The sequence below is a fragment of the Littorina saxatilis genome, linkage group LG2 (assembly GCF_037325665.1).
Source record: "Littorina saxatilis isolate snail1 linkage group LG2, US_GU_Lsax_2.0, whole genome shotgun sequence".
Classification (NCBI taxonomy): Eukaryota; Metazoa; Mollusca; class Gastropoda; order Littorinimorpha; family Littorinidae; genus Littorina; species Littorina saxatilis.
The window spans coordinates 86,038,141-86,058,432 of NC_090246.1; the positions used below are offsets into that span (position 1 = coordinate 86,038,141).

General features: G+C 44.3%; 1 protein-coding gene across 1 annotated transcript in view; it reads left to right on the forward strand.

Annotated features, from left to right (window-relative positions):
* LOC138954633 (uncharacterized) overlaps positions 1-20,292 on the forward strand; it is a 29,313-nt gene that overhangs the window by 8,453 nt on the left and 568 nt on the right. Inside the window, exons 2-6 of the mRNA XM_070326432.1 lie at positions 11,350-11,469; positions 14,344-14,505; positions 17,667-18,152; positions 18,416-18,568; positions 19,719-19,869. Coding sequence (XP_070182533.1) covers positions 11,350-11,469; positions 14,344-14,505; positions 17,667-18,152; positions 18,416-18,568; positions 19,719-19,869 — 1,072 coding nt within the window. The remainder of the gene's footprint in view (positions 1-11,349; positions 11,470-14,343; positions 14,506-17,666; positions 18,153-18,415; positions 18,569-19,718; positions 19,870-20,292) is intronic.

A 20,292-nucleotide genomic window follows, 5' to 3' on the forward strand; every position in this document is an offset into this window, starting at 1 on the left:
TGTCGGATGTTTGTTTTTCTTAGCTGGCACAAAAGAATAGTTCTAGCCACAGACTTGTGCTTTCCCCCGCACCGAAGAGTGCTGTGCTAACGATACATCTAAACGAACAGCGGAACAGAGGAGAACAGAGTAAAGTTGAAGGAAGAGGGAGGGGGCGGGAATGTGGAGGAAGGTAGAGTCAGTGGTATGTCAAAGGGTGAAGGAAGAGGGATGGGGCGGGAATGTGGAGGAAGGTAGAGACAGAGGTATGTCAAAGGGTGAAGGAAGAGGGAGGGGGCGGGAATGTGGAGGAAGGTAGAGACAGAGGTATGTCAAAGGGTGAAGGAAGAGGGAGGGGGCGGGAATGTGGAGGAAGGTAGAGACAGAGGTATGTCAAAGGGTGAAGGAAGAGGGAGGGGGCGGGAATGTGGAGGAAGGTAGAGACAGAGGTATGTCAAAGGGTGAAGGAAGAGGGAGGGGGCGGGAATGTGGAGGAAGGTAGAGACAGAGGTATGTCAAAGGGTGAAGGAAGAGGGAGGGGACGGGAATGTGGAGGAAGGTAGAGACAGTGGTATGTCAAAGGGTGAAGGAAGAGGGAGGGGGCGGGAATGTGGAGGAAGGTAGAGACAGAGGTATGTCAAAGGGTGAAGGAAGAGGGAGGGGACGGGAATGTGGAGGAAGGTAGAGACAGAGGTATGTCAAAGGGTGAAGGAAGAGGGAGGGGGCGGGAATGTGGAGGAAGGTAGAGACAGAGGTATGTCAAAGGGTGAAGGAAGAGGGAGGGGGCGGGAATGTGGAGGAAGGTAGAGACAGAGGTATGTCAAAGGGTGAAGGAAGAGGGAGGGGGCGGGAATGTGGAGGAAGGTAGAGACAGAGGTATGTCAAAGGGTGAAGGAAGAGGGAGGGGGCGGGAATGTGGAGGAAGGTAGAGACAGAGGTATGTCAAAGGGTGAAGGAAGAGGGAGGAGGCGGGAATGTGGAGGAAGGTAGAGACAGAGGTATGTCAAAGGGTGAAGGAAGAGGGATGGGGCGGGAATGTGGAGGAAGGTAGAGACAGAGGTATGTCAAAGGGTGAAGGAAGAGGGAGGGGGCGGGAATGTGGAGGAAGGTAGAGACAGATGTATGTCAAAGGGTGAAGGAAGAGGGAGGGGGCGGGAATGTGGAGGAAGGTAGAGACAGAGGTATGTCAAAGGGTGAAGGAAGAGGGAGGGGGCGGGAATGTGGAGGAAGGTAGAGACAGATGTATGTCAAAGGGTGAAGGAAGAGGGAGGGGACGAGAATGTGGAGGAAGGTAGAGACAGAGGTATGTCAAAGGGTGAAGGAAGAGGGAGGGGGCGGGAATGTGGAGGAAGGTAGAGACAGATGTATGTCAAAGGGTGAAGGAAGAGGGAGGGGGCGGGAATGTGGAGGAAGGTAGAGACAGATGTATGTCAAAGGGTGAAGGAAGAGGGAGGGGACGAGAATGTGGAGGAAGGTAGAGACAGAGGTATGTCAAAGGGTGAAGGAAGAGGGAGGGGGCGGGAATGTGGAGGAAGGTAGAGACAGTGGTATGTCAAAGGGTGAAGGAAGAGGGAGGGGGCGGGAATGTGGAGGAAGGTAGAGACAGAGGTATGTCAAAGGGTGAAGGAAGAGGGAGGGGGCGGGAATGTGGAGGAAGGTAGAGACAGTGGTATGTCAAAGGGTGAAGGAAGAGGGAGGGGGCGGGAATGTGGAGGAAGGTAGAGACAGTGGTATGTCAAAGGGTGAAGGAAGAGGGAGGGGACGAGAATGTGGAGGGAGGTAGAGACAGAGGTATGTCAAAGGGTGAAGGAAGAGGGAGGGGGCGGGAATGTGGAGGAAGGTAGAGACAGTGGTATGTCAAAGGGTGAAGGAAGAGGGAGGGGGCGGGAATGTGGAGGAAGGTAGAGACAGAGGTATGTCAAAGGGTGAAGGAAGAGGGAGGGGGCGGGAATGTGGAGGAAGGTAGAGACAGTGGTATGTCAAAGGGTGAAGGAAGAGGGAGGGGGCGGGAATGTGGAGGAAGGTAGAGACAGTGGTATGTCAAAGGGTGAAGGAAGAGGGATGGGACGGGAATGTGGAGGAATGTAGAGACAGAGGTATGTCAAAGGGTGAAGGAGGAGGGAGGGGGCGGGAATGTGGAGGAAGGTAGAGTCAGTGGTATGTCAAAGGGTGAAGGAAGAGGGATGGGGCGGGAATGTGGAGGAAGGTAGAGACAGAGGTATGTCAAAGGGTGAAGGAAGAGGGAGGGGGCGGGAATGTGGAGGAAGGTAGAGACAGTGGTATGTCAAAGGGTGAAGGAAGAGGGAGGGGGCGGGAATGTGGAGGAAGGTAGAGACAGAGGTATGTCAAAGGGTGAAGAAAGAGGGAGGGGGCGGGAATGTGGAGGAAGGTAGAGACAGAGGTATGTCAAAGGGTGAAGGAAGAGGGAGGGGGCGGGAATGTGGAGGAAGGTAGAGACAGAGGTATGTCAAAGGGTGAAGGTAGAGGGAGGGGGCGGGAATGTGGAGGAAGGTAGAGACAGAGGTATGTCAAAGGGTGAAGGAAGAGGGAGGGGGCGGGAATGTGGAGGAAGGTAGAGACAGAGGTATGTCAAAGGGTGAAGGAAGAGGGAGGGGGCGGGAATGTGGAGGAAGGTAGAGACAGAGGTATGTCAAAGGGTGAAGGAAGAGGGAGGGGGCGGGAATGTGGAGGAAGGTAGAGACAGAGGTATGTCAAAGGGTGAAGGAAGAGGGGGGGGGGCGGGAATGTGGAGGAAGGTAGAGACAGTGGTATGTCAAAGGGTGAAGGAAGAGGGAGGGGGCGGGAATGTGGAGGAAGGTAGAGACAGAGGTATGTCAAAGGGTGAAGAAAGAGGGAGGGGGCGGGAATGTGGAGGAAGGTAGAGACAGTGGTATGTCAAAGGGTGAAGGAAGAGGGAGGGGGCGGGAATGTGGAGGAAGGTAGAGACAGAGGTATGTCAAAGGGTGAAGGAAGAGGGAGGGGGCGGGAATGTGGAGGAAGGTAGAGACAGAGGTATGTCAAAGGGTGAAGGAAGAGGGAGGGGGCGGGAATGTGGAGGAAGGTAGAGACAGAGGTATGTCAAAGGGTGAAGAAAGAGGGAGGGGGCGGGAATGTGGAGGAAGGTAGAGACAGAGGTATGTCAAAGGGTGAAGGAAGAGGGATGGGGCGGGAATGTGGAGGAAGGTAGAGACAGAGGTATGTCAAAGGGTGAAGGAAGAGGGAGGGGGCGGGAATGTGGAGGAAGGTAGAGACAGTGGTATGTCAAAGGGTGAAGGAAGAGGGAGGGGGCGGGAATGTGGAGGAAGGTAGAGACAGAGGTATGTCAAAGGGTGAAGGAAGAGGGAGGGGGCGGGAATGTGGAGGAAGGTAGAGGCAGAGGTATGTCAAAGGGTGAAGGAAGAGGGAGGGGGCGGGAATGTGGAGGAAGGTAGAGGCAGAGGTATGTCAAAGGGTGAAGGAAGAGGGAGGGGGCGGGAATGTGGAGGAAGGTAGAGACAGAGGTATGTCAAAGGGTGAAGGAAGAGGGAGGGGGCGGGAATGTGGAGGAAGGTAGAGACAGAGGTATGTCAAAGGGTGAAGAAAGAGGGAGGGGGCGGGAATGTGGAGGAAGGTAGAGACAGTGGTATGTTAAAGGGTGAAGATCCAAATGGTGTGATTACCTGTCTTGGTTGTGTGATTTGTCCTATGTTTGCGTCTTTTTTTTCCAGCATTCGCTATGTGGTTCCCCGGTGTCTTTTTATCTTGCCTTTGACCACTGTTGATTTCAGGGCAATACGTGACATAGGCGCTTTTCTATATTTTTTTCTCTCAACTTTCTGAGCTTGTTTTTAATTCAAACATAACATATCTATTGGTTTTTGGAACCAGGAAACGATAAAGAATAACATGACATTCTTTTTACATCGATTTCTAAAATTTCAATTTTAATAAGAATGTTCATATTTTTTTCTGAGCTTGTTTTTAATCCAACATATCGGAGACAAACGGGGGCTAGGCTAATTTGGAAATGTTTCTTCTTTATTAATCATGTGACAAAACACATGAATTAAAATGTTAAGAATGCCAAGTCAAAACCCATAAATCCGCTTTGAACACTTTGTTTTAAACATCCGGCATCCCATCATTGTTAAACTAACCAAGTACGTGCAAACTCTCGCATCCTTATATTCTCCATTTGTGTCCTTTGCTAAAAACCATTTCCGTCTTCGTTGTCTATCTACGTTAAAGTGAGTTTCTACGTGTTTTTTCAGTATAACTGGTCAAAGTTGTATGATGTATTCTGATTTTTCTAATCTATAAATATGTTTGCGTGTTTTGCATGAAATGAAAGTATCAGTGATCTCGAGGGGAAATTTTTTGGGGTCCAATTTTTCTTGTTTTTATCGAAATGAATATTGATTAAAACATTGCTTTATTTTATTGTAATTTTTTGTGTGTGAAAGATGTGGAATGTTGTGTACAATATGAGGCAGAAAAGGGAAACTTAGTTATGTGCTCTGGGCGGCGACACTATCGTGAAGTGGCGGACAATATTCTACCATTCATGATATTCACAGATACACACACAGACACAGACACACACAGAGACACGCACAGACACACACACACACAGACACACCGACACACACACACACACACACATACACACACACATACATACACACACACACACACACACACACACACACACACACACACACACGACACACACACACACACACGCACACACACATACACACACATACACACACACACACACACACACACACACACACACACACACACACACACACACACACACACACACACACACACACACACACACACACACACACACACACACACACACACACACACACAAACATGTGGTAAACTCATCCTCACGTCGCTTTCTGAGGTCGTTTGACCATTGGCTAAATCTAATTTTAGCTCAGGTGTATGCAAGTGAATTTCCGATAAGATCTGGGGGCCTCCCGCCTTGACGTGGCAATCTGTCTGTCTTTTTCTCTTTTTCTCTCGGTCTTTCTGCCTGTCTCTGACCCCTATCTTTTCTTTGCCTTTGTCTGTTTGTCTGACTGTCTGTCTTTTTGTCTGTCTGTCTGTCTGTCTGTCTGTCTGTCTGCCTGTCTCTCTCCCTCCCTCTCTCTCTCTCCCTTTCTCTCTCTCTCCATTATCATCACCATCATCATCATCATCATGATTATTATCATCATCATCAACATCATCATCATCATCATCATCATCATCATCATCATCATCATTATCATCATCATCATCATTTTATTAAAACAGCAGAAATCAGTTTTTGTCCCCTCCCCCCGCCCTCCCCAACCATGCACTTAGCAAACTAAACCTCTACCTTCCTCCGATAGGCCTGTTGGTCATAAAGGAAACGTCAGTCGGGATTAGATGTATGTGAGGTGTTTGTGCGGCGGGTGGGGGGTGGGGGGGGGGGGTGGGGGGGAGTGAGGGGGGGGGGGGTGTGAGGGGGGTCGGAATGTGCAGACTGTTAAATAAATGGTGTGAGTTCATGCCAGAGCGGTGTGATTTTTCCCGTTGTGTGCCAAGGTGACCATTCATTATGAGTCGACTCCTTGTATTGATCCTGCCTTGGGTCACTGTGATCTCTTGGGCCAGCGTATTATCCCTGCAAGAAAAACGAGGGGGGGGGGGGGGGGGAGGAGGGGGAGCAGGAATCATATAGTAGTATACCTTTTAATTTTGTTCTATGTGATTCTATGGGCAGGGGGGGCAGTTTTCACTCGCACTAGCTGCACATAATTACTTACTGCCCGTTATGCCGGTGTTACGAACTGAAAACTCTGCCTGAACAATCCTTCTCATTGCCGTCAATGCGCATGCGGTAACATGGGGAGATTAATCAGGTCGTGAACAACCTAACCCTAACCTTAATCCTAACCTTAATCCTAACCCTAACCCTAACCCTAACCCTAACCCATGGTTCGTTCGGTCAAAGGCGGGTCGCGTTTTTAAGTCCAAGATTGGCGCATGCGCATTGACCCCAATGAGAAGGATTGTTCAGCAGAGGTTTCATTTCGTGACACCGGTTGCACATGGAAGTTTTTACTTCACGGTATTTGTTCAACAATGTTCAGCCAATACCACTCAGTTTTGTCATTGCTTTCCTCCCTGGTGAAATGGTGCAAAACTAATGCACTTTGGGCCCGTTAATGATAACACATTCATGCCCATAACACAGACTTGCACTGATTACCAACAAAGAAATGTGGGTCACATGTATTCCTTCATCCTTCTCAAACACATGACTAAAAGATCACACCCGGTACCCATGTCAATCTCAAGAATTCTATCCGAAGATTCCGACGTGCATATGATTTTAAAAGAAAATGGCGTCAAATCGATCAAACACTGCACAACATACACATGGGAACACATTTCGTCACCTAATCGCCTTGATCGAGTGGCTCAACAGTTGCATAGTCTTGCCTCATTGTTTTACGAGGAAACACATCTCCCTCAAGCATACACATCCATGAGCGTTATTTCCAGAGAGTGTCTGTTGCATGTTTACAAAAAACACTGATCATGTTCCATACAAATTCCGCCAAGGACGGTCCCAAGCCCGGCTGAAAAAGGAGGAGGGTTGGGCGTGGGGTTAGCACCCCCTCCCTGTAAAAAAGACTTCGCTACAGAAACGTCAACAACAGAAGAAACAGAAAACTTTATCCTGGGAGAGGAAGGTTCTTCTTCAAGAAGACCTATGACGCGGTGTGGTGAAAGCCGAGAGGAAGCCACAAACCCGACTACCCTACCCCCCTCCCCCCCCCCATGTTCCATACAAGTATGTCTTTGTTTATACAAAAGTTACCAATCAGGCCGCAGTGCAGACGCAATGACAGACAGAGCACAAAGTTTGGGGGGGGGGGGGGTAAGAATGCCTAATTTTGCGTTTTGCGTTTAACTTTTAAGAAAGAACGAGACACAGGCAACATTCCCAAATCAAGAGTTCAAAACGTGGGTCAGATTGCGATGAAGACATACATTCAAAGCCTTCACAAAATGTAAAAGTAATTGCTGATTAAATACAAGACCGATAAAGGCCTGCTCAACAATCAGTGTGGTTCCTTATTGATGATTACAGTCTCGGGAAAGTGAAGGTGATCACTGAACGTATGCACACAGATGAAAGTGTAATCGTATTGGGCAGCAGTGCTGTTTTGTTGGTAACTTAACGCAACTGTCATGGATGAACGTTGGCGAAGAGTCAAGGTGGGGAACCATTTCCTTTTTTTTCCCCTCTTGTTAAGTTCGTTTGTTTGTTTGTGTGTTTATTTTTGTTTTTGTTACATTTGGTCAAGTTTTGACTAAATGTTTTAACATAGAGGGGAAATCGAGACGAGGGTCGTGGTGTATGTGTGTGTGTGTGTGTGTGTGTGTCTGTCTGTCTGTGTGTGTGTGTAGAGCGATTCAGACTAAACTGCTGGACCGATCTTTATGAAATTTGACATGAGAGTTCCTGGGAATGATATCCCCGGATGTTTTTTTCTTTTTTTTCGATAAATGTATTTGATGACGTCATATCCGGCTTTTTGTAAAAGTTGAGGCGGCACTGTCACACCCTCATTTTTCAATCAAATTGATTGAAATTTTGGCCAAGCAATCTTCGACGAAGGCCGGACTTCGGTATTGCATTTCAGTTTGATGGCTTAAAAATTAATTAATGACTTTGGTCATTAAAAATCTGAAAATTGTAAAAAAATGTTTTTTGTATAAAATGATCCAAATTTACGTTTATCTTATTCCTCATCATTTTCTGATTCAAAAAACATATAAATATGTTATATTCGGATTAAAAACAAGCTCTGAAAAATAAAAATATAAACATTATTATTAAAATAAAATTTCCGAAATCGATTTAAAAACAATTTCATCTTATTCCTTGTGGGTTCCTGATTTCAAAAACATATAGATGTGATATGTTTGGATTAAAAACACGCTCAGAAAGTTAAAAAGAATAGAGATAAAGAAAAGCGTGCTATCCTTCTCAGCGCAACTACTACCCCGCTCTTCTTGTCAATTTCACTGCCTGTGCATCGAGCGGTGGACTGACGATGCTACGAGTATACGCTCTTGCTGTAAAAATACAGTGAGTTCAGTTTCATTCTGTTAGTTCGACAGCTTGACTAAATGTTGTAATTTCGCCTTACGCGACTTGTTTTGTTTTTGCATTTGTACGTGTATTTGAGATCACCTAACCGTTTCACTTTGTCCATGTACTTTAAACAGTAGCGGAATTGTAAGAATTCCTTCGTGTATTTGAAATAATGAATGTAAGTTAAGTGTGTGTGTGTTTGTGTGTATGTACAGTGTGTGTGTGTGTGTGTGTATGTGTGTGTGTGTGTGTGTGTGTGTGTGTGTGTGTGTGTGTGTGTGAGAGAGAGTGTGTGTGTGTGTGTGTGCGTACATGCGTGCGTGCGTGCGAGCGTGCGTGCGTGCGTGCGTGTGTGTGTGTATGTAACTCTGTATGTCTGTCAGTGTATGTGTGTGTTTGTGTGTGTGTGTGTGTGTGTGTGCGTGTGTGTACGTGTGCGTGCGTGCATACGTGCGTGTGTGGGTGCGTGTGTGCGTGCGTGTGTGTTTGTATGTGTGTGTGTGAGTGTGTGTGTGTGTGTGCGTTTGTGTGTGTGTGTGTGTGTGTGTGTGCGTCTGTGTGTGTGTGTGTGTGTGTGTACGTGTGTGTGTGTGTGCGTCTGGACGTTTGTGTGCGTGTGTGTGTGTTTGTGTGTGTGTTTGTGTGCGTGTGTGAGTGTGTGTGTGCGAGCGTGCGTGTGTTTTGTGTGTGTGTGTGTGTGTGTGTGTGTGTGTGTGTGAGTGAGTGTGTGAGTGCGTGTGTGTGCGTGTGTGTGCGCCACGCTCAACGCTTGTCAAAGGTCAGTGCTACGATTTGTTTTCCTTTGAACGGTTCCGATCAAATCAACTCTTGTCGTCTTGGCACAGAGACTGTCCACGACTGTTGCTTAAACTCCGGTGTTAACAATTAGAAAGTAACATATCAATGTTGTCACCCACCACGTGCCAAATCCCTGTCTAACAAATTACAGGTATCCAGATATCGAACGTGTATCGATACGATATATCCACAGGGGTTGCCGTGACCCGATATATCGATAGCACAAAGACAATGCATACTGCCGATAGCTCAAGGCGGATAGAAGTGAATTGACCAAAATAAGAACAGTTCAGATCTATCTACACCATGTCTTTTTTTGGAGTAAAAGGCCCATTCTGTCTCGTGAAAATAGTTCACCATCTGAGATCTGGGTAGGTTTGTCTATTGGATAAGACCATCCCTCCACTTGGTCACATACCTTGAACACCCTGAATGCTTGTGGTAGGGAGATGGAGTTTTTTGCATTCATGAAGATGTAACCGAGTGCCGTAACACTACGATCACCTCGGGAGGCGAAGTGCAATCAAACAGGATTAAACATGTTAGGGCTAATTTCTTTGCCCTATAAAAACTGTTACGCAAACCCGAAGGTTTCCATGAACATACAGACAATCGGAAACCACCAGACCCCATCACAAACAGAATTCCACAACCCACTGGTGTTGACTTAAAGGCCAACAACTCGGGTGCAGAGTCTGCTGTGAAAGGAGCGGTAGCCTCCCCTGTCACAAATATATTTCTGATAAAGGCACCCTTAATTGCCTTTCACGAAAATAGTTCTGGAAAACAACACCACGGTGCACAGAGATCACCCAGGCTTTTCATTTTCGGAATGTGACCAAGTGGAGGGATTGTCTTTTCCCATGTAAAAGCCTGACCAGATCTGAAATTCACGAGGCGGAGTGGGCCTTTAACTAAGGCATCCAATGTCGTCCTCATACCTTCTTTTTTTAATAGGCAGAAAGATATTCACCGCTGCAGAATGCGCTTGCTCATGAGTAACCTGAAATGTGATTTGTGCAAACGTCACTTGAAGGAAAATCCATAGTGCGCGTGTGGCTATTTGTGACCCTCCACCACGAAATGAGTCGCATGTCACCTCGCGCGGTTTTGCGCTAGGCTTAATATAAGTCCGGGGAGTGTCTGGTAACAGTGTGAGGGTCACCTAAAGTCACAGGCTTATAACTCAAACAGTTTTCGCTATTTTCTAAAACGGTTTTCACTACTGGATAGAGCATGAAAAACTCTGTAGGAAAATGTAAAAATATGAAAATCATGCAAAGGTGACATGCGACTCATTTCGTGGTGGAGGGTCACATTTATCAAAACACCCGACAATTACTCTTGGTAAATTGCCCCCTCTATGTAGATGTTCGCCTGACAAAAGTAAATGCATTACCTGATACGTATATATATGTTTATATTTTGCTAAAGGGTAGATTAAATCTCTCCCTTCGGACAAACAAGATTATCTGAAATGAAAACAAACATGTATTGGTAAAACTTGTCGATTATGGTACATATTCTTGAAAAACTATGTAACCTCACTACCTTTTATTGTGTACTTTAAAAAATATGTTAAAGGCGAATTCCAAAAATAACTGCGTGTGGTTTGTATGAGTTGTGGAAGAGTGATTACCCTTGCTTTTAGGGAGACAAATAATCAACGGGACAATCACTGGCGCAGGGTGTGTCTGAAACACGTGGACAATGAGCATATCATTATGGATTATTTGTCCCCCTAACAGCAAGGGTATTCACTCTGTCACAACCCATACAAACCCGACTGAGTTATTCTCAAACATCGTCTATTGACGAACTACTTCTAAGATTCATTTGTCTAATTTTCATATTATGCGCCAGACATACCTATCCGCTCCTGTACCTTTTTACATTTAGTCAAGTTTTGACTAAATGTTTCCCCAGATGGTTTTTGTCACTTTGTGATAAATGTCATTGATGACGTCATATCCGGGTTTTTACAAAAGCTGAGGCCGCACTGTCACGCCTTCATTGTTTTATCTAAATTGCTTGAAATGTTGGTTAAGCAATCTTCGACGAAGCCCGGACTATGGGATTGCATTTCAGCTTGGTAGCTTGAACATTAATTAATGCGTTTGGTCATTAAAAATCTCAACATTCTAATTAAAAATACCATTTTAGTAATCGATCTAAGTATGATTTCGTCTCATTCTTTATTATTTCCTGATTCGAAAAATATGTAGATGTGTTCTGTTTGGATTCAAAACAAGCTCATAAAGTTACAAATCTTTGGTTGAAGACAAAAAGAAGGAAGTAAACGCTCTAAATGCACACGAAATATGCAATACAGTAGTTGCGAGTTGTGCGGAACCAATCTGCTGGCACCTAAGAGGATAACAAACATTGAAATGATCTTTGACAATCTTCGGGCTTACAAATACCCTTTTTCTTTGCAGACGATTAAGGATATACCCGACGACGAGGACGGGTATCCACCCCCGACTCCTCCATTGAACAGGAAGTCTGACATCTTCCAAGCAAGTGACTTTAACTACATTGACCGACGAGCAAAAGCTGTAAGACATTAATATCCCAAACCCAAGAAATGTCAGTGTATTGCAAGTTTAAATACGAACCAAATATTATAAGAATCATCCCTACAGTTGTAAATATCATTTGTAGTGTCATAATTATTTCGCTTTGTCAACACCTAACGTTCCATAAGCACATCTTTCTTGGTTTTGATTCTGTTGAGAAAGATTGCTTGTAATTTCTTTTCATTGACACAGAAACACACACAGAGGCTATACGAAACATTCACACTGACAAGAGCAGACACAGACACACGTACGCACAAACACACACACACACACACACACACACTCACACACACACACACACACACACACACACACGCACGCTCGCACGCACGCACGCACACACACACACACACACACACACACACACACACACACACACACACACACACACACACACACACACGCCCGAATACAGCATTATTTTTTGCAGGCATCTGACAAAATTGCAATGACCTGGGAAGGACTACATAGCTATCTCTTCAAGGGTCTGACAAACGACATACAGGCAGTTAGGGCTCTCTTCATGTGGGTCGGGACCAGAAAGTTACTGGACAACTCTAGAGCCTACTACAAGTTGCACGCGCCTGCCGGTTCGCCGTATGCGCTTCTCAAGGAACTGGCCAGAAACTTCTGCTATTTCAAATTAACACAGTTTTTTGCTCACCTCTGCAGGTAATATTCAGCTATTGCTATTTATCCTACTCTTTTTTTTTAAAGAATACAAAAACTTAAAAGTTTCGTCGACCACTTCAAACTCATTCTTCAATGCGTTTCTATAGCATCTGTACAGAAAGCATTTTGTGTGTGTGTGTGTGTGTGTGTGTGTGTGTGTGTGTGTGTGTGTGTGTGTGTGTGTGTGTGTGTGTGTGTGTGTGTGTGTGTGTGTGTCTGTGTGTGTTGATATCCATTTTCTCGACAAACCTGTTACCATGTAATTTGCTTAACAGACAGCATAGTAGAAATTATTCATATTATTTAGCAAACTCTAGCATTGTCGACAAGATACAGTCCAGTCTCGTCAGTTAAACATCGTTATCGTTATTATTGCCATATGTCCAATGAAAGCAAACTACAAACACAACTATAGCCTTTCAACACGAGTCAAGACAGAAATAGCTTTTTGAATGACAAAGAATGTGCAGATTTCAAGCAAACTGTGAAAATGCATCTGAGCTGCAAATGCCAGTTTGTGTTATGCTTGCTCGAAACGCTGGTGATAATAAAGAAGAAGAGGGAGACGAGAAGGAGGAGGCGGTAAGGGGTGCTTATATATACATATACCAATAAATAACGGTTAAAATCTTCCCCCTGCAGGTCAGCTAATCTGCCTTGTGTTGTGCTGCACGGGAAGTTTAAATTCAGAACTTTTCTCGGCGACGAACAATGGAACGCTGTGCACGTTGCCGGGTCATGGCGCCACGTGAAGACTTCAGATGCTTTCGTGCGATGTTTTGGATCTGATGAGTGGACACTGATTGAGGACAGCGGGAACCCCGAACGACAAAGGTGCTCGTCACGGATAATGCATTTGGATTGGATTGGATTGGATTGGATTGGATAAGATTTACAGTCCAGTGAGGTTACCCTCATGGAAATTCGGGCTGCTTTCTCCCCGGGGAAAGCGAGCTGCCATACATACGGCGCTACCCATATTGTTGTTTTTCCTGCATGCGTGTATTCATGTTTCCTGAGACTTAATGCCGTGTGAGATGGAATTTTTTTACTTTATTCCAAGTCCCACAGGTATTTGATGGACATTTTTATCTATGCCTATACAATTTTGCCAGGAAAGACCCTTTTGTCAATCGTGGGATCTTTAACGTGCACACCCCAATGTAGTGTACACGAAGGGACCTCGGTTTTTCGTCTCATCCGAAAGACTAGCACTTGAACCCACCACCTAGGTTAGGAAAGGGGGGAGAAAATTGCGGCCTGACCCAGGCCTGAACACGCAACCTCTCGCCATGCGTGTGCTCTAATAGACGAATTTCAAAAATAACTATGTCGGGTTTGTATTGGTTGTGAAAGAGTGTATACCCTTGTGTAACCAGGTTCGAGGAACGATTTGGAAACAAAATCGATAACTGATCAGCTATTTGTGACCAGGTTCCAAAAATATGGAAACTTAATCGATGATAATTTGTTGTTATGATGGGAATGTGTTAGGGCCGGACTCACTGGGCTATCACTCACGGACACAAAAACATTCGCCTTTCTCTCTCCAATCCGTCCAAAAACCGATGTGACAACAGCAAAAGATATTTAACTGGCATGGTATTCTTTATTCCTGGGTCTCTCGTCACATATATCTCCGCCACCTCCCTCGCCAACCGACCGAAGCCGGTGGCCACAAGCCCCCTTGACCCCTTGGCTAAACTGAGCTGTGCTCACGTCTCGTTTTACACCTGAAGATTGTGAATATATTCTCACGGAAAGCCAGATAGGTGCGCTTTGGATATATAATATTGATGAAGCTTAGTTATTAAAAAAGGGTCAACGACAAAAATCTGCTTAACTTTGGAGCTTGAGCGTACTTCACGTTGCATGATTTTCAAAATGGCTCTTGGATTCTTTTGAATGTTAAATATAATTTGCATTTGTGTGTTAAATGCCGGTTTCTTTAATTCACTCTCCCTGCAGCAGCAGCATTAGTACAATGACATTCAGAACAATCGAAGAACCGTTCTTTTCATGGCTATTGCATAAAGCGTATTTGAAATCGATAAACCGTTGAAATTTCTGTCCCACAGGTCAACTGTTTTTGGCATCGTACCCAAACAGATTTCGCCAGACGAAGACAGTTTTTTTATGGACCCAGAACTATCTATCCACAACTCCTTTCCGCTCAAGGATAACGCCTGGCAGCTTATCCCCGAACCATGGTCCCTGGAAGCGTTCATGACCACACCCAAATTTTATGAGGCGTATCTTCACTCATCCTGGCACCTTGCGGGAAAGCATAAGCTCTTTGAAGAAGCTGCGGGCGGAAGATGCCGCATCACCTTTGACAAGGTAAATGAGTCATCTAGGCAAACGCAAAATCGACCTGTCAAGAACAGAAGGGACCAATTAATAATCGCAGAAAAATCATAATCGGCACAACTTGGCAAGTTTTACATTCGAGGATAAATAGAAAATACTACATGGCTTGCTGTGTCGTACCAGATTTACACGAGTTGTTTTTTTAAATATTGAACTGCGAGCGAAAGCGAGCTGTTCACTATTTGAAAAAGCAACGAGTGTAAATCTTGTACGACACAGCAAGCCATGGAGTATTCTGTTTATCCTACATACTGTACTTCAGTGTATTTTACTGAAATGTCTTGCAGACGAGGCAGCTAAATTGAAGACGCTTGTTTTGGAACCTCGATCTCTTCTAAAGCCTCGTGCAATCTATTACGTCAAAGCAAAGAAACGTCACTCTGAAAGTGTGGCGTGACGTGTCAGTTCTAAAGATTCATCGAGGGTAATTAGGGAGCGCAATTTTTGTTTCTATAATGACGTTTGTCTCGGTGACTTTGGCATCATAAGCAGTGGAAAAACAGGTCCCTGCCAAACTTGCTTGACATGACCTCATTTACATGATATACACACGTGTGATTTGAACGATTATTATCTCACGGTTGTCTCTCTCACGTATGTAGGATAAAGTCAAATAAATCATCCACCCTGTACATGTTGTTTTGTTTAGTTGGCTTGCATAAAATTGTCAATAAAGTGTTTACAAATTAGGAAACGTTATTCTTTCTACTCTCGGAGACAATTTTAATTTTTATCCTGAGAGTGATTATTTAAAAGTAATTAGTTGTTTTGTGAGGCGTCGCGATATAACCTTCGTGGTTGAAAACGACGTTAAACACCAAATAAAGAAAGAAAAGGGGCAGACACAATCATAACTCCAAAGAAGAAATATATCTAATTACTTTTTAATCATATCCATTGCATGTGTCAAAATGTTATCGTTCTGAGCTTATAAATACCCGATCAAAAGTCAGCAAAGAGTACCCTCGCCGCCTAGGTAATAGTGCTAAATGTGAATACATTAATTATTAAAAACAGTTAAAATAGCCAAAGTTTGCACTCTCATCATACCGTTCACTGTTTTTATGACGGGTAATCTATGTAAGATGGGAAAAGAATCTAGCTACCACTCAGATAACCTTATACCCATTCCCATCCACATGAAGATGAAGACTGGACAAATATCCGTCTTAGGCACAATCAAAAGCCTGCCAACTAATAATGTCACACCAACATTATTTCAAAAAGAAAAGAGGAGAAAAAAACGTATAAACAGTTAGAAAAAAGTCAGACCCATGTGGGGATCAAACCCATGATCGTCGGGTTTGTTGCGCAACGTCATACCATTACACCACGTAGGCAACGGAAGAGTGTGATTGAAATCTTTGGTGTTTTTTGTTTTGTTTTGTTTGTTCGTTCATGGGCTGAAACACCCACGGCTTTTACGTGTATGACCGTTTTTACCCCGCCATTTAGGCAGCCATACGCCGCTTTCGGAGGAAGCATGCTGGGTATTTTTGTGTCTCTATAACCCACCGAACTCTGACATGGATTACAGGATCTTTTTCGTGCGCACTTGGTCTTGTGCTTGCGTGTACACACGGGGGTGTTCGGACACCGAGGAGAGTCTGCACACAAAGTTGACTCTGAGAAATAAATCTCTCGCCGAACGTGGGGACGAACTCACGCTGACAGCGGCCAACTGGATACAAATCCAGCGCGCTACCGACTGAGCTACATCCCCGCCCATCTTTGGTGTGATTAACACATTTACATACTCGGCTACCACTTTAATTATTTTTTTCCATTCCAGGTATGATATCAAAACTAACCTCTTTTACATCAAATTCTAACATCTTAAACCTTTGAATCCAATTTATCTTTACCGATGCCACAAAGGAATAAATATTAATCATATTCAAACCACCATGGCAACAAGGTCTGCAAACTACATTTTGCCGAATTTTTAACACGTTTACCATTGCACAGGAAAGAAAAAAGGCTGCATTAACTTCTCATACAAAATCTTTCAAACCAGCATGGCAATCATGTCTGCAAACAACATTTCGCCGAATGTTTGCACAGGAAGAAAAAAAAGGCTGTATTAACTTCGGGTGGGTCTGGCTGTGCAGTTAATAAATAAACCAATGCTTTTCAAAACTATAATTCTATCGACTAGCGTTAACTGTCTTCGGCTCCAATCGTTTAAAATTATTTTAATCTCTTATATTTTTGCTTCCTAATTTATTCCCAAAATGTTGCTGGTGTTAGTCGAAAATTTGACCCCTAAAACTTTGAAAATCCCAGGGTCCCAACAAAAATTCATATCCCACATATATCTTTCATGTGATCTAGACAGTTTGTGTTTTTTCATTATCTATCCAGAGAATTTAGAACATCTCTGTCAAGTTGTAATGCTTTCAACAAACGGTTTCTTACTACCATCCAAATAAAGAGTTGTATTGTCCGCAAACTGAGACAAAAACACTTCCTCGTTATTCAATGTCAATCCTTTTATCATCGGGTTATTACGTAGCATGAGTGACAATATCTCAGAACATATTAAATACAAATATGGCGAGAGGCTATACATCGCATTGTCGGACACACTTCTTATATTAAACGATGCAGAATATTGGCCATTTACTGTAACACATGTCCGTATATCGTGCAAAACAAACTTTACCAACTGTTTTTACATCATTTCAAAAATTGAACAAATCCAATGCCTTTTGTAAAAAGGGCCCGGACACACTGTCGAACGCTTTTTCAAAATCCACTGCTAGCAACAAACCTGGTATCTTTTCTTTTTCAGTAAACATCATAGCATACAACAACCGTATATTCTTGGGTTTTTTATTCTGAATTTTAGAACGTTGGCAGTCTATCTGATTTTGGATTTAAGTTACAATGATCCCTTCCCAGACAAACGAACAGCTATAGTTATTGCCACCGGGGGTCTTAGTCGTGCACAACGAAAGAAAACATACACGATGAGATCAGCCTAAAAGGGCACAATTTGCCTGCTGACATGCAGTATTAATAAGCAAGTACAGCTCCAAAATGAAAGTGGTGTAGTCGGCACTTGAGTTGAGGGTATCAGAAACCCATTTCGTTCAACACTTACACTTGCATTTTGCTTCATGATACAGATCCCGGAGAGGAGTCGAGGAATAAAGTACAAGCTGTTTTTCAATGAAGAGGGGTCCAAGGGCAATCTCCCAAAGGACCTCCAGTTGACAAACTACGTCATCACCGAGAAAACAATGACCACTCAGTCCTTGGTAATACGCCTTCCTGTCGTAGGCGTCTACGAAATACGCATGTTTGACAACGACATGAACAACCTTTGTGACATGGGTCTGAAATGCACTGGTAAGATCGGAAAGCAGAAGCCTTTTCCTGACATTCCGGAGAAGGGATTTGGTTTCAGCCAGGAGGCGGTTGACTCTGGGCTGGTGGAAGCATCGCGCGAAGAAGGGCTGGTGGTGGCCAGAGAAGGCGAAACGGTCCGTTTCAAATTCCGCACGTCGCAGCCACTGGACGTCCAGGCCCGTCTTGTGCACAGGTTCCTTCAAAGCCAGGAGCTGGAAAGCCGCGTCACTCAGGAAGAGGATGGGGACACCATGACCGCTACGGTACGTTGCCCTTTATTTGACTGAATTTACACCTTTGGCTTCTAGCTGTACTGTCCCTGTCACTCTGTTTTGTCTTTTAGAGGTGTATGTATGTATTTATGTATGTATGTATGTAAGTATTTATGTATGTATGTACGTAAGTACGGATGACTTAACTTGTTGACTTTATTAATGCAAATAATGTCAGTGCTATTTATTTTTCTCAGTGTATACATGCATGAAGTCATTGCTTTGCCTGTTCAACGGCACAACTGATGTTCCAGGTGAAAGTGCCGTACCACGCACAAAATCCCGAATTCACCCTCCAGGTCAATGCAAAGGAAAAAGATAGCGAGGCCGACTTCATGAACGTACTCAACTACCTGCTCACACCTGACAAACAACTTGTGTATTCGGACAAAGGTCAAACAAAGCAGGTAATAAACGCCCCGTATTCAGCGCCAACCGTTACCCACACCACCCCACCCACAAACTCCCTTTAACATTTGAGCAAATTGATTTTAAAGTAGTGTGTGTCTGTTGTAGGACAAACATGAAAATAGGCGACGCAGATGGACATCCAGATATAAGGATGGTGTTTTAATGAGCTAGGAAGCCTAAACACATCGAAAAGGAAAGCGAGCGTTATTTTTAAGGTGGCCCATTCGAGCAAACTAGGTGTTCAATATCGAAGTTCCCTCGTCCAGTCGTGATGGATTTATTTGATGTGATATATTTTCTTTTTTCTTTTTTAAACGCTTTCACAATTAGAATTTACCGAGAAATATAACCTATTTTTGGTATAACAACATAACTGGAGAGGAGCACTCAAAGGGCTTCATGTGTATCTCATTTGTGACCCTCCACCACGAAATGAGTTGCATGTCACCTCGTGCGGTTCTGCGCTAGGCTTTATATAAGTCCGGGGAGTACCTGGTAACAGTGTGAGGGTCACCTTAGTCACAGGCTTATAACTCAAACAGTTTTGGCTCGTTTCAAAAAAGGGGTTCACCACTGGATAGAGCATAAACAACTCTTTAGGAAAATGTAAACATATGAAAATCATGCAAAGGTGACATGCGACTCATTCCGTGGTGGAGGGTCACATTGGAAGATTCAGATCATCCATTGACAGATGTAGTCGCCTAATGGTAAGGACGTCGGCCTTCATTTTTGAGAGTTTGGGATTCGAATCCCGGCTGCGCCTGGTGGATTAACGGGGGAGTAGATTTTCCGATATCTCGGGTTAATGTATATGCAGACCTACTAGTGCCTTACCGCCCTTTGTGTGTACACACAATCACACGATCAAACACGCACAAAAAAGGATCCATCAATTCATGCCAGAGTTCGGCGGGTTACAAAAACACAAAATTACCCAGCTATTCTCTCCCCAAAAACGGAATAATACTGAAAACAATAGCGAGAGAGGAACGGGGAAACAGTAGACGACCGTACACGTTAAAGCCAACTCATGAAAAACAAATGATAAGTAGTAAGACACTTTCAAAAAATGAGCGCACGTGCGAGTTAAATTCGCGAGGTAGAAGCTAAAAAGAAGAAAAATGAAATCATCTGTTGTGGCAGGTTTCCGACGAGCTGTCCGCCGCTCTGAGAGACAACGACATCTATCGCATGGAGAGTGCTGTACGGGAGTTCCGTGCTTGTGGTGACGCAAACAGTGACAGCCACAACATCAGCCAGGTCTGCACCAAGCTGACAAGCCTGCACATCTCAGGTTGGTATCAATCTAGCTCCGCAGGCGCGGCTGAGTTATTGCAAGATTTGGTTTGAATGTATGTCTGTACGAGGTTCCCTAACAGTCAAATTCTTTAACAATCCGTACTTTAAATCTTGTTAAAATTCTTAATCTCTTTTCAAAAAGTTTAAAACCTTTCCTGATGGGACGTCCCGGAACCAGCAGTGAGTTCTGGATGGGCGGGTGCATGTTCAGAACAGGGGCTTGCTCATTTTTGAGGATGGACAGTATGTTGCTTCACAATTCAGGGCTTGAGACTTGAGTGTGATGGTCACGTCCTCGTTTGAAGCTGTGGTCACATTTCTTAATTCGCTAGCAAACAATTTAACACAATCATACAAAGAGACTGGACCAAGGCTGGACCTAGTGTATGATAGGGAGGGGCTTCCAGAATGGAGCAAG